The following is a 12,732-nucleotide window of genomic DNA, read 5'->3' as shown; positions in this document are numbered from 1 at the left end:
ACGCGTGGTCGCAGACGTCTCGTTTTTGCACTGTTACATCCAGCATAAATTAAATTCAAAAAGGTTCCCGGTTTTTTTTTTGTAACAACGTCGTTATGAAATTATTTGTAATTATATATAATTATTCAAAAAAATGCATATTTTTTTCTTTCTGTCGCCATAATTCGCTAATCAGTAATTTATACAAAAAAATCCGGGAAACTTTTGTGCATAATTTATTCAGCTTTCCATTACCGAAAATTTCAATGAGCCAATAGGAAGCTTTCGGAAAAAGAGACCACAAACGTAAAGGCATGTATGCGAAAATTTACTAACGAGATATTTGTTTTTAAAGATTTTCGTAGGTGTTTTGAAAATGTGTGAACTGAGTATGCAGAAAGATGATGAAAGTGTGAACTTTTTCTTTATGCTAAATATGCGTGCACGCGTTCAGAATTATTAACAGGCAGAAGTCAGGGTTACAAGAGAAAGCTTATATGCATACTCCTTAACTTTGATTTTTTTTAATGATTTTTTATATGACAACATTTATATATATATCGATGGTGAAAGTAAACTATCTAAAAATATTATTATGCATATATTTATACGGTAGTTTCATATCATGATAATATTTACAAAAAATATGCGTAACTCATTTTGCACATATTTTCTCGAAGGTGTAAAGGATATAACACCTCTGAAAAGGCTTTTTCCAGAAAAAAAGGGATGTTCCAAATATTTTCATGGAATATAGAATATGTCATTCGAAAGAGAAATTTTTTTCTATATGTCATGAATTTTTTGCAAAAAACGTAAAAAAAAAATTTGTTTCCTTTACAGTAACCTTATGAAAAATATATTGTCACGTTTTTTAGCCACGTAAAGATCTTAAACGCACCAGTGTTAGAATTTTTGACTAGGAACGAAGATTTTGCTACCTAGCTAGCCATCTAGAGCCTTACTTATTACTATTCGGTATGGTATAGGAGCTTTTATCCTACCCAAAATTTATTTTTATGTTGAGGTTGTAGCCATTTAGCTAGCTCTTATCTTTGGCCAAAAAGTGAGAGTATAAAAAAGCAGTTTGGGTGCAACAACATTCTTAAGCAATAATTCTTACGCTAAATGCAATTAGGTAGGTATACATCTTTTATTATTTTCCTAAAAACGTTTTCTGCAAATAAAATGGCTGAGCAATTGTTTTAGCTGGACAGGTCGGTAACCTGTCCAGCTAAAACAATTGCTTAACTTATTATGTTTTTCATTTAAACCGAAATTGCAATGAAGTTTTTGTTGAAAAGAGTATTATGCCTGTTTAACTCTGTTTAACTGTACTTAAGCGGTTAGCCCAGTGTCAACAACAGACTGTTTTTTGTAACAGGTTGTTATGCCTATGCCCATATGCAACACGGTTTACCTGTACTAAGGGGGTTAGCCCAAATATCCCTATACGCCTGTACAACACCTGTACAACACTGTTTAACTGTACTTAACGATCAGCCTGGTGCCAAGATTAATTTTTTAACTTTCACAAAATCTTTTTCCGCAAAATAAAATAATATTGACCGATTGTATTTGCTATAATGGAGTAACAACGGTTAGTAAACTCTGTTTTTATTTCAGCTATTGTTGCGGGAAAGTTATTTTTTAAAAATATGTTAGTCACAACACTATAATGGTGTATGCGCACAGTCGCAACACTATAATGGTGTATGCGCTTCACTTAATTCACGACATACTGCATACCTGTACTAAAGCACCTTTACTTGTGGCTTAACCCGGCGGTTAGACGCTGGGTTTCCCAGCTATCTCTTTAATATTAGCCGTCATCCGTCTGTCTGTTCGTGCGTCAAAAGCGACTTGTGTTAACCACACACAAAATTGGGCGCAGCTCTTTGATCTTTTTGCTAATGCTATTTTCAAATTTTATTTTCATTTTGTCTTTCAGGTAGTTTAACAAAATTTTAAGTTAAAAAGTTTCTTACACAAAATTCATGGTTAATTAATTTCATTGTTCTTTCGATGCAGTTTCTTTGTTATAAATAAGTACACGGTCAAAGTTGCGGACAATTACCATTGCGTCGTCTATTTCATTAAAGAAGTTTTAATTATTCTCGCCTTTTAAAGGAAATTAAAAAAACAAATTTTGATAATAGAAGGAGAACTATAAATTTTAGAAAGATGTGCTTAACTTATTATGTTTTTAACTGAACAAAAAGTGTAAGAAAATGTCAAATTTAGTTTTTTAAAAGCTATTTGCAGGAGAAGCCTTTTTCTTAACCTCAATCAGGTCAAAAAATGCACAAATTATTGCTAAATATATGGATTTTGCGAGAACGCGGCGTAACAATACTTCCGATAAACTATACTATAAAAAATAAAAAATGTGTATTTATATGTATTAAATGTGTTCATGGAAATACGTTAGAGACTTTGCCTAATTTCAGATTCCCTCTAACAGCATTTGCATCCTGAAAAAGTATTACATCCCTAATCTGCATATTTCTTTAACCATTGCCACTTTTGATGTATACTAATAGGAAAGAAATCTCTCGTCCATTTCTTACAAAAACGGTCTAGCAAATGATGCTCTACCCAATAACAAATCATTTGGGCAAAGGTAACTTCCATCCTTAGAATTTTAAGGGATGTACAAGTTGGCTGCTTCATAACATCCGGTAAAAGCTCCGAGAATACGAGAATTGACTGCCAATGACACTTGTGAACGCCTTTTTACAGACTTGATCAGAGATTCGGAACAGGTATTTTGCCATGTTGCATCTGGCGAGAAAAAATTCTCATCCAATGCTTAAGACAATCCTTGTCTAGCCCCTCTATTATCTTCTTCATTTCTTTATTTGCTGATTTAACTGGGAGCCACTGTCGGAACGTATTATCCCAGAATTACCACTGACTGCCATAAATCGCCATAGTGATACAAGGAATGCATTAGTGCTACAATCTATTTATAATTGGAAGTGTACGGCGCTACTAAGCAAACAGTTTAAAATAACACTATACGCTTTTCCACGAGATCGCTGATCAGTTTCTCCTTTTACTTTGAATGGACTAAAAAAGTTCAAGCTGGCATTGAAGAATGCGGGTTCATGCTTTAATCTGTCCATGGGTAGCTCAACCATGATCTGTTCGTGTTTCACTTTTCTGTTAACTTTAGGTACCTTAAGTATAGACCACGGATTGTTATGAACAACGGCATTTTATGGTGACATCTATGCTCCGTTATGGGAGGTTTTCTGTAATTTACCGTCCAAACTTTGTTCAGCACTTTATTCCACTATTTTAAAGTTTTCAGGAAGACGTGAGTATTTTGATTATTTACATGGTTATATTTGATTTGAAATTAAAGGTTATCTGCTGTTTTATATCAAAACATGTTTTTTAGTTATACAAAAGTACTGTACACAAACAGTGTTCGTTTAAAAGCTGTTAAAAATAATTATATAAGTCAAAACACCTAACCTCTTCGCTAGCTAGATTCTAGTACATTTTAAAAGCTTTCTTCATTCCTACATTCATTTTGTGTAGCACATATTTCGGTTTATTTTTTTCAACAACATTTTAATTTTAGTTTGTTAAGAGTAGAGGAGTCAGTGCAGAACATGGCAAAAAACAAAGAGGTATACCTCTCCCTAGTTTTGAGCTGCTAGCAATAGCAATATATTTTTGTTGATTTATTCAAATTTTACCATTTTACCATTTATTTTTTTGTTTAGAATTATGGTATGGAGCAGCATTAAGGATGAAATGCTGTGTCGCGAAACTCTTCTGTTAGAACCATATAAACCCAAACAACGTGCCGTGGCAATGTTTGGAAGCAGATTGCTGAGCATTTAAATTTAGCAGCGAATCATAACATTTATTTCAGAGTTGACCACCGGGCATTCAGAAATAAATTTAATTTGCTACTTGATCATGATGAGCAAATATTGATGTTGCTTTCGAAAACATAATAATTTGTGAGGAGGAGCTTAGTCAGTTGAAAAAAAGAAGAAACAGAAGAATGGAACAACAAACAAACATGTTTAATATAATGCAAAACCAGCTAATGCTTGCATTGGTAGCCCAACTTTTGCATAATAAGAACTGATTATAAAAAAAACTGTTTGTACTTTGCACTTTTTACTATACGTTTTACTCTCTCTATATATAGAGATTGTTATTGTTAGAAAAGTTATATATGGTAGACTTTTTTGTTTGTTAAGTAAAGTACTCCTCCAGCATAAAGTACTCCTCTAACGGTGGGTCAATATAAAAAGTCTGATGTTATCCACTGATATAAACATGAACGTGCATTTGTTAAAATAGCACGGACACAAGAAATCTTCCAACAGCACTTAGTTGTATTTTCAGATTCTTTTTGAAATCTAAAAATGCAAAATAATTCAGTATTTCTTCGAATACTCACTCAGATATCCTCACTTTACTCATTGCCTTGTTATACTCATGCTGCCTCGGTGTAATATGAACATTATTCTTAAATGGAGCTAGTAGTTGAATGCACAAAGGGTATGTCGGATCTCAATATATATATATGGGTTGCCATTTTTCCTGATACCATGCTGCACAAGAGTTGCATAAAGGTTGGAAAGTGCCAGCATTGAGCTATCATGTCTTCGACCTTCAAAGGACCAAAGAGATCAGCAAAAGGCCCATTTGGAGCAACTACTGACTGTAACTTTATTGCTTGCACCTTTTCGTGTCTATTATATTAAACTCGTTAGCCTTGATCAGGTCTACACACTGGCCTAACAGTTCCATTTATGAACCCCCAACAAAAATATAAGGGTGACCCTTTATTGTGAATTTTTTTGGCACATAACTGAATCTTGTTAGGTCAAAGGCATGCTTGGTTAAATGAGTGCAAATACTATTCGACATCATGCAACTCAGGAACTAGCCTCCCAAATCTTAAGATAAGATCTGAATAGCGACAAGGGTAGGCAAGTCTTTTCAAAAATACACATAACAAATCCAGCCTATCGAATATCGACCCATTACAGCATATGATTTCTTCAAGAATGGTCAAGACTTCAGAGAAGCAAAAAATAACATTTCTGAAAATCGAAATTCAGCAACAGTTATCAAGTCCAGGTCAAACTTATCATACTTTCAAATAAAAAGACTAAGATTTCGCTAGTATTTAAATCATACAAAATAGCAAACTCTTCATCTGAAATTAAATTACTGCTATAGGCAATCAACAATGTATCCCTGGCTTCTCGAAACAACACCATATTTGTTTATGTTTTATCTCCCAGCATCTTTTTCCTTTTCTTAAGGTGATGAATTAGGATGGTACTTTAACGATTGAACTTTGCCAAAGGCATTGATAATACCATCGTGTATGGAACCTGTTGACTTTGCGTCACTGAACATAACTAACGATGGATCTCAACAGCATTCTCAGGCTATATTGTCAGCTTGAATGTTACTTTTGACATTTCAAACTCTGAAAGTAATTCAACCACTCGTATCTTATTTTATCGGATTGTCCCAACCAATTCACTATTAATAAGGGCAACCTTCCTTAACAATATATTAACTTTTGTAAATGGCTTTGCTAATCCCATCGATCTGCGACAATATCATTCTTTTAGACAGAGGATATGGCAATTCAGCTGGCAAATTGTCCAAGATAACATATGGTCTTGTTCTTTGTTTTCGGTGAAGTGGAGAGAAGTTCAAGCGGGTTTTGAAGTGAAACACGTACATTGCTGTTTTACTTTTGACATCTAATATTTTCTGTTATTGCGATGTGAGTCTGTTTTTGTTTCCATTGGTGTCAATCTCCAAGGACAATTTCTCTTCCACTTCTGAGAAACAGCACTTTTTAATTTACAATCTACCTGGTTTAATAATTTTGTTCACATCTTCTGTCAAATGCAATGCTTATTTCTTGCTTTCATCGACATTATTGCTAACCAATACCATTTCATCATTTCGTGGAAGATCTTCCCATCTGGACGATCTCTAAAGGATACAGATGTCATACCGTAGTTGCCTGGATTCCTAAAAACATTCAAATCGCGCCATAAGAATCGATAAGTGTGTTGATAGCGACGTGATTTTCCCTAAATCGGAGAATAACATCAAGCATATTGCTTAATAAATCCGGTCCCTTAGTCGAAAGATAATTGAATAAATGGCCTTGATATCGTGCAGACGAGTTGAATGCTATTCTACAAGATGAAGATGTTGGTTTCAGCACTTCATGCTGGCTTATTATAGTTTGCAATTTTTTCTTTAGGCAACTTCCTGGTGACATTCCCCCTTTCCACCGTATACGTTGGCATGTTCAAGATTTTTCAGAAGCCGCCTTTCGATACTCCCAAGCATTCAAAAGCCATCTTTTAGTATTCTTAAGCATTTTTACGGCAACCTTTCTATTATTGGGCAGCAGACTAGGATTACGTATTCATGGATATTTGGTAACCCAATGATTTCCCTGATGGACCAGACCATATTCGATGAGTTTCAATTTACGTTTATTCTTTTAGATATTAATTGTTGCTCCCTGTGTGACATCTTCCACACTTGCATCCACCACATCTTGGTGTACAATTAATGCAAGGCTTTCCGATGATGTATGATCACATTATGAACAAGCTGGCGTGTTTTTTCTTGAAGCAAGTTGTGTGAGCCACCAATGCAAGCACCACACTTATTTTGCAGGATTAACAGATGGTTTGCAGACTGCTCACGCACTGGATGAAATCTAACATACTCAAATTCAACTAAGACGTCCACCTTTTTTTTTGGACGCTGAATGTTACATTCAGTGACGCCCTTACACAATTTAACAACATCATAAAACATTGACGAACTGTATGAAATAGTTTTACATCTTACTTCCATAAGCTGTAACAAACAAGCACCTTTAAAGTTTTCCGTGAAAATGAAAATACACCATATGCATCAGCTTCATGCAACGTTTTATGATGATACCTTTCACAGCCATTAATGTTACATTGCTTGCGAAATCTACAGCCAACCGATCGGCGGCCTATTTTTAAACATGACTAAAACTCCCACGGTTCTCTCACGCTTTTTAAACGTTCTTGTGGACTCATACTGATATAAAAGCTGCAAGTTGTGTGGTTATCGGTCTTGTGAATACAACGTCTTCCATTGTTCTGGGTTTCTGTTAATTTATATTTATTTTCCAATCTTTTCTCAACCAAGTGTGTATGAGCCTTTACAGACGGTCTTACAGCGCAAAGTGCTGTGCAGTGTATTTAATAATGTGTATTTAATAACCTTTGCTCCAAAAGGAACTCAAGTAATCACAGAAATTTTTCATGCTCGTTAACAATGCTGTTTTTCTTATTTACTTCTCTAGCCCACTCCACTCATGCAACACATTCTGGCATTTTCTCTATAATCAACCTGACAGTTACGAGTTGGAAATTTCGCGTTCCATGACAATGCGCGCGAGATCACGGTAACCCTCTTCAACCATGTGTACAAACTTTGTGAACCTCTTAAACAACATACAGATCTTAAACGCTTGGCATCATTAATTATTGTGTCTGTCAACTTTATGGTTGCCCATATCTCTCATCGAGCCAAAGCCACATCTCCTTCAGATTATCATCAACATTACTGAAAACATCAAGTGGTATATCAGTAAGACACAATATTAAAACATAAGCTGCATTTGTATCTGAGTTCAGTTCAGGAATGACTTGTTTTGGGAAATTAGATTAGAATCTTGGATAATCTCTGTTCCCACTAAACTGTGGTAATTGATCTTTTTGGATTAGACCATGAGCATGACTATTATTTTTTGCTTCATCACTTGCCTTAAGTTTAATTGATTGCCTTTTTCACACCCTTATTTGTTCTTGTAAGCATCACTTTGCACCAGCTTGGTTTCGTTTTGCTGCATCTGCTATTCATTTAGACTGTAGTGAAACAACTATACATTAATTATACAGTGTGGAAAGTGTTTTGCAAAAACACAATAATTCGAAAACCACACAAAGCAATATCAATCAATACGAGAATGTTTCTTCATTCACTAAACCATAGTCCAGGTAATTCAAGTTAGTTTAAATATCCAATTTACATAAATGTAGTTAATAAATATACATTTACTGCCTACGAATTAAAATATAGACATTTCGTATTCGAAACAATGAAAAAGATCTATACTTTGTATACTAATTAAACCAAAATTACAATAATAATAACTAGTCGTCAGCCAGTGTAAAACTCAAGGGGATTCACCTGTTGTTACTAACCGCTACATTTTGACACAAGTTAATTGTCATGAAAATTCATTATAATGATCCTTCGCAAAAGTTATTTCTCGCAAAACATTTTGAAAGACGACATTCGCTAAGGTTATTTCCTTTGATTTCGCAAAAGCTTTTTACTTTAAAATGATGCAATGACTTTGCATACCTGTTTTTACAAAGACAAATTATGCTCAGACATTCATAGTCAATAAAAACGGTACCTCTATTGGTGATAGTTCGTATTGTTCTTGCTGAACAACTAGGATTCTTTTCTTGACATACGGAAAACAATGCGAAGCTAAATGATACGAAAATGGAAAGCTTTTAAATTAAATTTAAGATATTGTAAAAAGAGACGTGCGGAGAAGATCCTACTTGTTAAAATTGTTTTCCTTTTGTGTTGTTCTGCAAGCGCGCCATGTGCTTTACCAGACAAAGTAAAAGGTGTTTCAAACACAAATCTACGAATGTTATGTTCCTTCTCAAAATATGTGACTCGTTTTTCGTACTCCTCATCATCAAAATAGGGTTGCACAAATGTCACCTAGACACAACCAAGTTAGAACATTTAATCAGTAAAGTAAAAATTGCAACGTTAATATTATTCTACTTAATATCAGAAAATACATATAATTATTTGTAGCTAAAATATTGTTCAATTCCTAGTTGTTATTTTTGTTTAACAAGTACATACAACTTCACCTGGATATAATTCACAGCTGGATTTAACTCCTCAGGTTTCACCTACAGGTAATTGTAAACTTTATCACAATGTGTCTAAATATAATTTCAAGCAGACATATAAAATGATGACAGCCTGGAAACTACTTTTACCTTAGACGAGTCTTGTATTAACTTAACATTTCCATGTTTTGAATTGTACTTCTCGTGAAGTCGGAATGAAATTTCTGGCAATGAAGTCAGCTTTGGTTCTTTGTATATAAATTCTTTCCCGTCGCTCACTTTAAAAGCCTGAAGAACAAATTAAAATAAATATATTACACATGGCTTCAATTCAGTTTAACTCATCACACCGGAGTAATATCCCTACCCTTCCATAAAAAGCTACGCGATAATAACGACCAAGTACTCTTTTACCAGACATCATAACCTCAACAACTTTGTCGTATGATTCTTTAAGAGTTCCATACGCTGCAGCTAGGTCCTGCAACAAATAGTATAAACAAAAGAAATGGTCAGTATAAGGTAATATGAATCAACTAAACACTGGTCATTCAATATTCTACTCTCTCTTTCTCAGTGATATAGTTGATAGTGATTGGCTTAGTAAAGATGGCGTTGTAAAAGCTGGCAGAGTGAAGGTGACATAAAAAAGATGGCATAGAAAAGGTGGCGTAATAACTGATGGCATAGTAAAGGTGGTGTAATAACTGATGGTGTAGTAAAGGTGGAGTAATAAAAGGCCAAAAAGGTGCCTACATTTTACTTTTGTGTGAATGTTATAAAAACCGTAGCAAGAGAAAGTAAACATACACGATAGTTGCGATCTTGCTCATACAATGGTATTGCAAGTTTATACACGTCCCCCATAACTTCGTATCTTTCCGCTATCTTTAACCCACTTATGCTAACTTCCAAAAGATGAAGTAGATTTTTCTGTTGTAAAAAATAATCAACATTTATACAAGCTAAACTTCAATAGACCTACCTGGTCAATATCTTTTCTCAAAAACTTTGTCACATTCAAGGGTCTATTGTTCCCTATCTTTGTGCAAAACATCAGAAAAACTAATAATTCAATCCTCAGAAAAGTTCGAAAATCTGTATTTTTGATTCATTTTGCCCACGAATCTGCCATTATTAGGCCGGAAAATCAGAAAAAAATAATGATCCAATCCTGAATAAAGTCTTGGCTCATTTTACGCATAAATCCACCATTTTTAATCCGATGAGATTTTTACTAAAAAAAGCTGACTTCTTCACATTCAAAGTTCTATGGCACCCTCGTCCCCAGGGTTTTTTGTCTATTTGATATGAGAGAAGACGATAAAAAATACCCTGGTATCGTTGAGTGATTTTTGGCCAATATATGGCCAGATTATGCGAACGCGTCATAAGGAATACGTTAATTTATGCTATCAAAATATGGCAGAACTTCAGCGGTTAGAAAATTTATGTTCAGAATACATACTGATAATTGTATTGTCTCGCGAGTAAAAAAATACAGGAAAAATTATCTTGGTAACTTTAAATGTTGGAAAAGAAGTTGTGCTGTTTTATGTGAAGGTTACATAATACTTTGATATAGTTTAGCTAGCTGTAATGAATAGAACTTTTGCTTGCGCTCAGCAAGCAAAAGTTCTATTTAGCTAGATAGTTCATTGTTTAGATTTCAAATCCAGTTTATGGATAAAATTTTTAATTTTGTGACATTCTACATCCTATGGAAAAAAACAAGGGAGTGAAGAGAAGGGCAGAGTTATTTCTGGATATATGTAGACAGCTTGAGATTATAACAGCCTGCTTTAGATATATAGCTATATTTAGGATGGAAATGAAGTATATGTTGTTTTTAGCGGAGTTATGGGTCATAAATTAATTCGAAAATGAAGTTTATAATATAGAACAAAAGCTTTTATGATTGGTACAATTGTTGAAGTCTCGCTTCATAGATATTCAGTAATCATGAAATTTGTGTACCAAAGGTTTTAGATAGTAAGGTTTTAGATACGAAATTTTCTGAACATTCTGTTACGTAAAAGATCAGAATTATTAAGGGATACTTTAGGAGAATTAATTTTTGTGAGAACTAATTTTCGAAACACTTTTAAATTTTTACGAGAACTATTTTTTGCAAAGTTAGCAAGCTTAAAATACCTTCTTAATTTGGATACATTAACAAGTATGAGTCTATGTACGGAAAGGGATAAAGCTAAAAGTATCCAGCAAAGTGGGCTATAAAAAATACTTCTCTTTCGAAACCGTACTTTTTGCTAAAAATAAAATTGAAATACAGACTTGAAACTTGGTATGACATGTTTATAGGCTGGTTTGAAAAAAAATTGAGACACAAAATATTTTCACTATTATCATAGTTTTTGAGTTCCTGTTTTAACAAGGGACACCGATTGTGAGTATACAAAAGTACATGTACAAAAAACATTAAGAAGAGCAATTTAAGTCTAAGTGCTATGTTCCGGTCTAAATAAAGATTTGTGCCATGTTTGATTGGTGCAGCCCAGTTTTATATTTTGTAATTTCTTGAATGCACTAAACACAGATATACAATAAAAAAACCTTCCAAAATCGTGTTGCAAAATTGTGTTGTAGAAGGCCAATACAAAAGGGCACCAAACACCAGCTGCAGGTAGGTTGATTTTACCTGCCCCTGCATGAATACAGTTAAGTTAGTTATGAAGTTCCGGGATTTTTTGGAGACACAAGATCCCCCTTCACTTCCCTAAGTGTAATAATTACATTCTCTTTTCTTAAATAAATTCATCAATTTTAAGTTAATATTTGATAAATTTTTGCTAAGGGTCCATGTATTTTTGGTGTTTTTTTTCGTGAACAAATATTGCAAGTCTTTGGGAGAAATTTTATTAAGAAACAAAGAAACAAAGTTTCTATTCCTCCCTGCAAATTTTACTATGAAAAAGTTAAGCTAGCTAGCTAATAGCTAAATGTAAACAAAATACCAAGCTAACATATATAAAACTAACTGTCAGCAATACGTCTACATTACGTTTTTGATTGCCAACTACATGCCAAACACATTAAAAACATTGTTAGCTAGCTAGCTACATAACACTTGTTTTTCTTATGCCACTAGCCTACTTTATTATGCCACTATCTTCTTTCCTAATGTACAATGCTACATCATGAACTAATCAGTGATATTGCAATAAATCTAAAAAAGTAAAACCAAACGTTTTTTATAAATTTAACTAGCTTTATAACAAAGTTTTGTTGTTTACAAAATACAAAACCACTGCTCAATGCGCCATTTTAATCTTGACCTGAAAAAGTGCTGACTAAGGAAAAAGTCGTAATAATTAAGCGAAAACGTGAAAGCCAATCATATTACAAAAACCGGTCAACGATACCAGGGTATTTTTCGACGCCATCTCTCATGTCAAAAAGGAAAAAAACCCTGGGGACGAGGGTGGGGTCTATGGTTCTCTATTTTTGTGCAAAAATTCAGAAAACACTAATGATCCAGGTAGGTCCGAAAAACATGATAAAAAATATATACTTAAATGTTTTTGTTAAAAAGGCAGATTTACCAAGCTATATCTCATTTCGCCAAGCTCGTTATGATCATCATTTGCAACGCTTTCATCTGGTAGAATATTTGGCGAAATATGTTTAAACGAACTGCAGCCACCTGTGTAGCATCCACGCCCTTTTAAGTACTCCGCGACGAGAGCAGCAGCATGTATGAAACACATAGCCGCCTAAAATGTAACGTATCAATGCTTAAATAAAACTAAAAAATCTAAAAAACTTTTAGATCGAACAAAAGTTA

The 12,732-nt window shown here is 34.0% G+C and overlaps 1 protein-coding gene across 3 annotated transcripts in view; it reads right to left on the bottom strand.

Moving 5' to 3' along the window:
* Positions 1–12,732, bottom strand: part of LOC130636112 (dedicator of cytokinesis protein 9-like) — a 90,553-nt gene that overhangs the window by 26,108 nt on the left and 51,713 nt on the right. For all 3 annotated transcript variants that reach the window (XM_057445729.1, XM_057445731.1, XM_057445730.1), the window contains 7 exons: positions 12,491–12,661; positions 9,738–9,860; positions 9,295–9,408; positions 9,078–9,215; positions 8,946–8,987; positions 8,619–8,787; positions 8,465–8,541 (listed from right to left, as the gene is read on the bottom strand). In XM_057445729.1, coding sequence (XP_057301712.1) covers positions 8,465–8,541; positions 8,619–8,787; positions 8,946–8,987; positions 9,078–9,215; positions 9,295–9,408; positions 9,738–9,860; positions 12,491–12,661 — 834 coding nt within the window. The remainder of the gene's footprint in view (positions 1–8,464; positions 8,542–8,618; positions 8,788–8,945; positions 8,988–9,077; positions 9,216–9,294; positions 9,409–9,737; positions 9,861–12,490; positions 12,662–12,732) is intronic.

The sequence above is a fragment of the Hydractinia symbiolongicarpus genome, chromosome 3 (assembly GCF_029227915.1).
Source record: "Hydractinia symbiolongicarpus strain clone_291-10 chromosome 3, HSymV2.1, whole genome shotgun sequence".
NCBI classification, from domain to species: Eukaryota; Metazoa; Cnidaria; class Hydrozoa; order Anthoathecata; family Hydractiniidae; genus Hydractinia; species Hydractinia symbiolongicarpus.
This window is presented reverse-complemented; position numbering and strand designations above follow the sequence as displayed.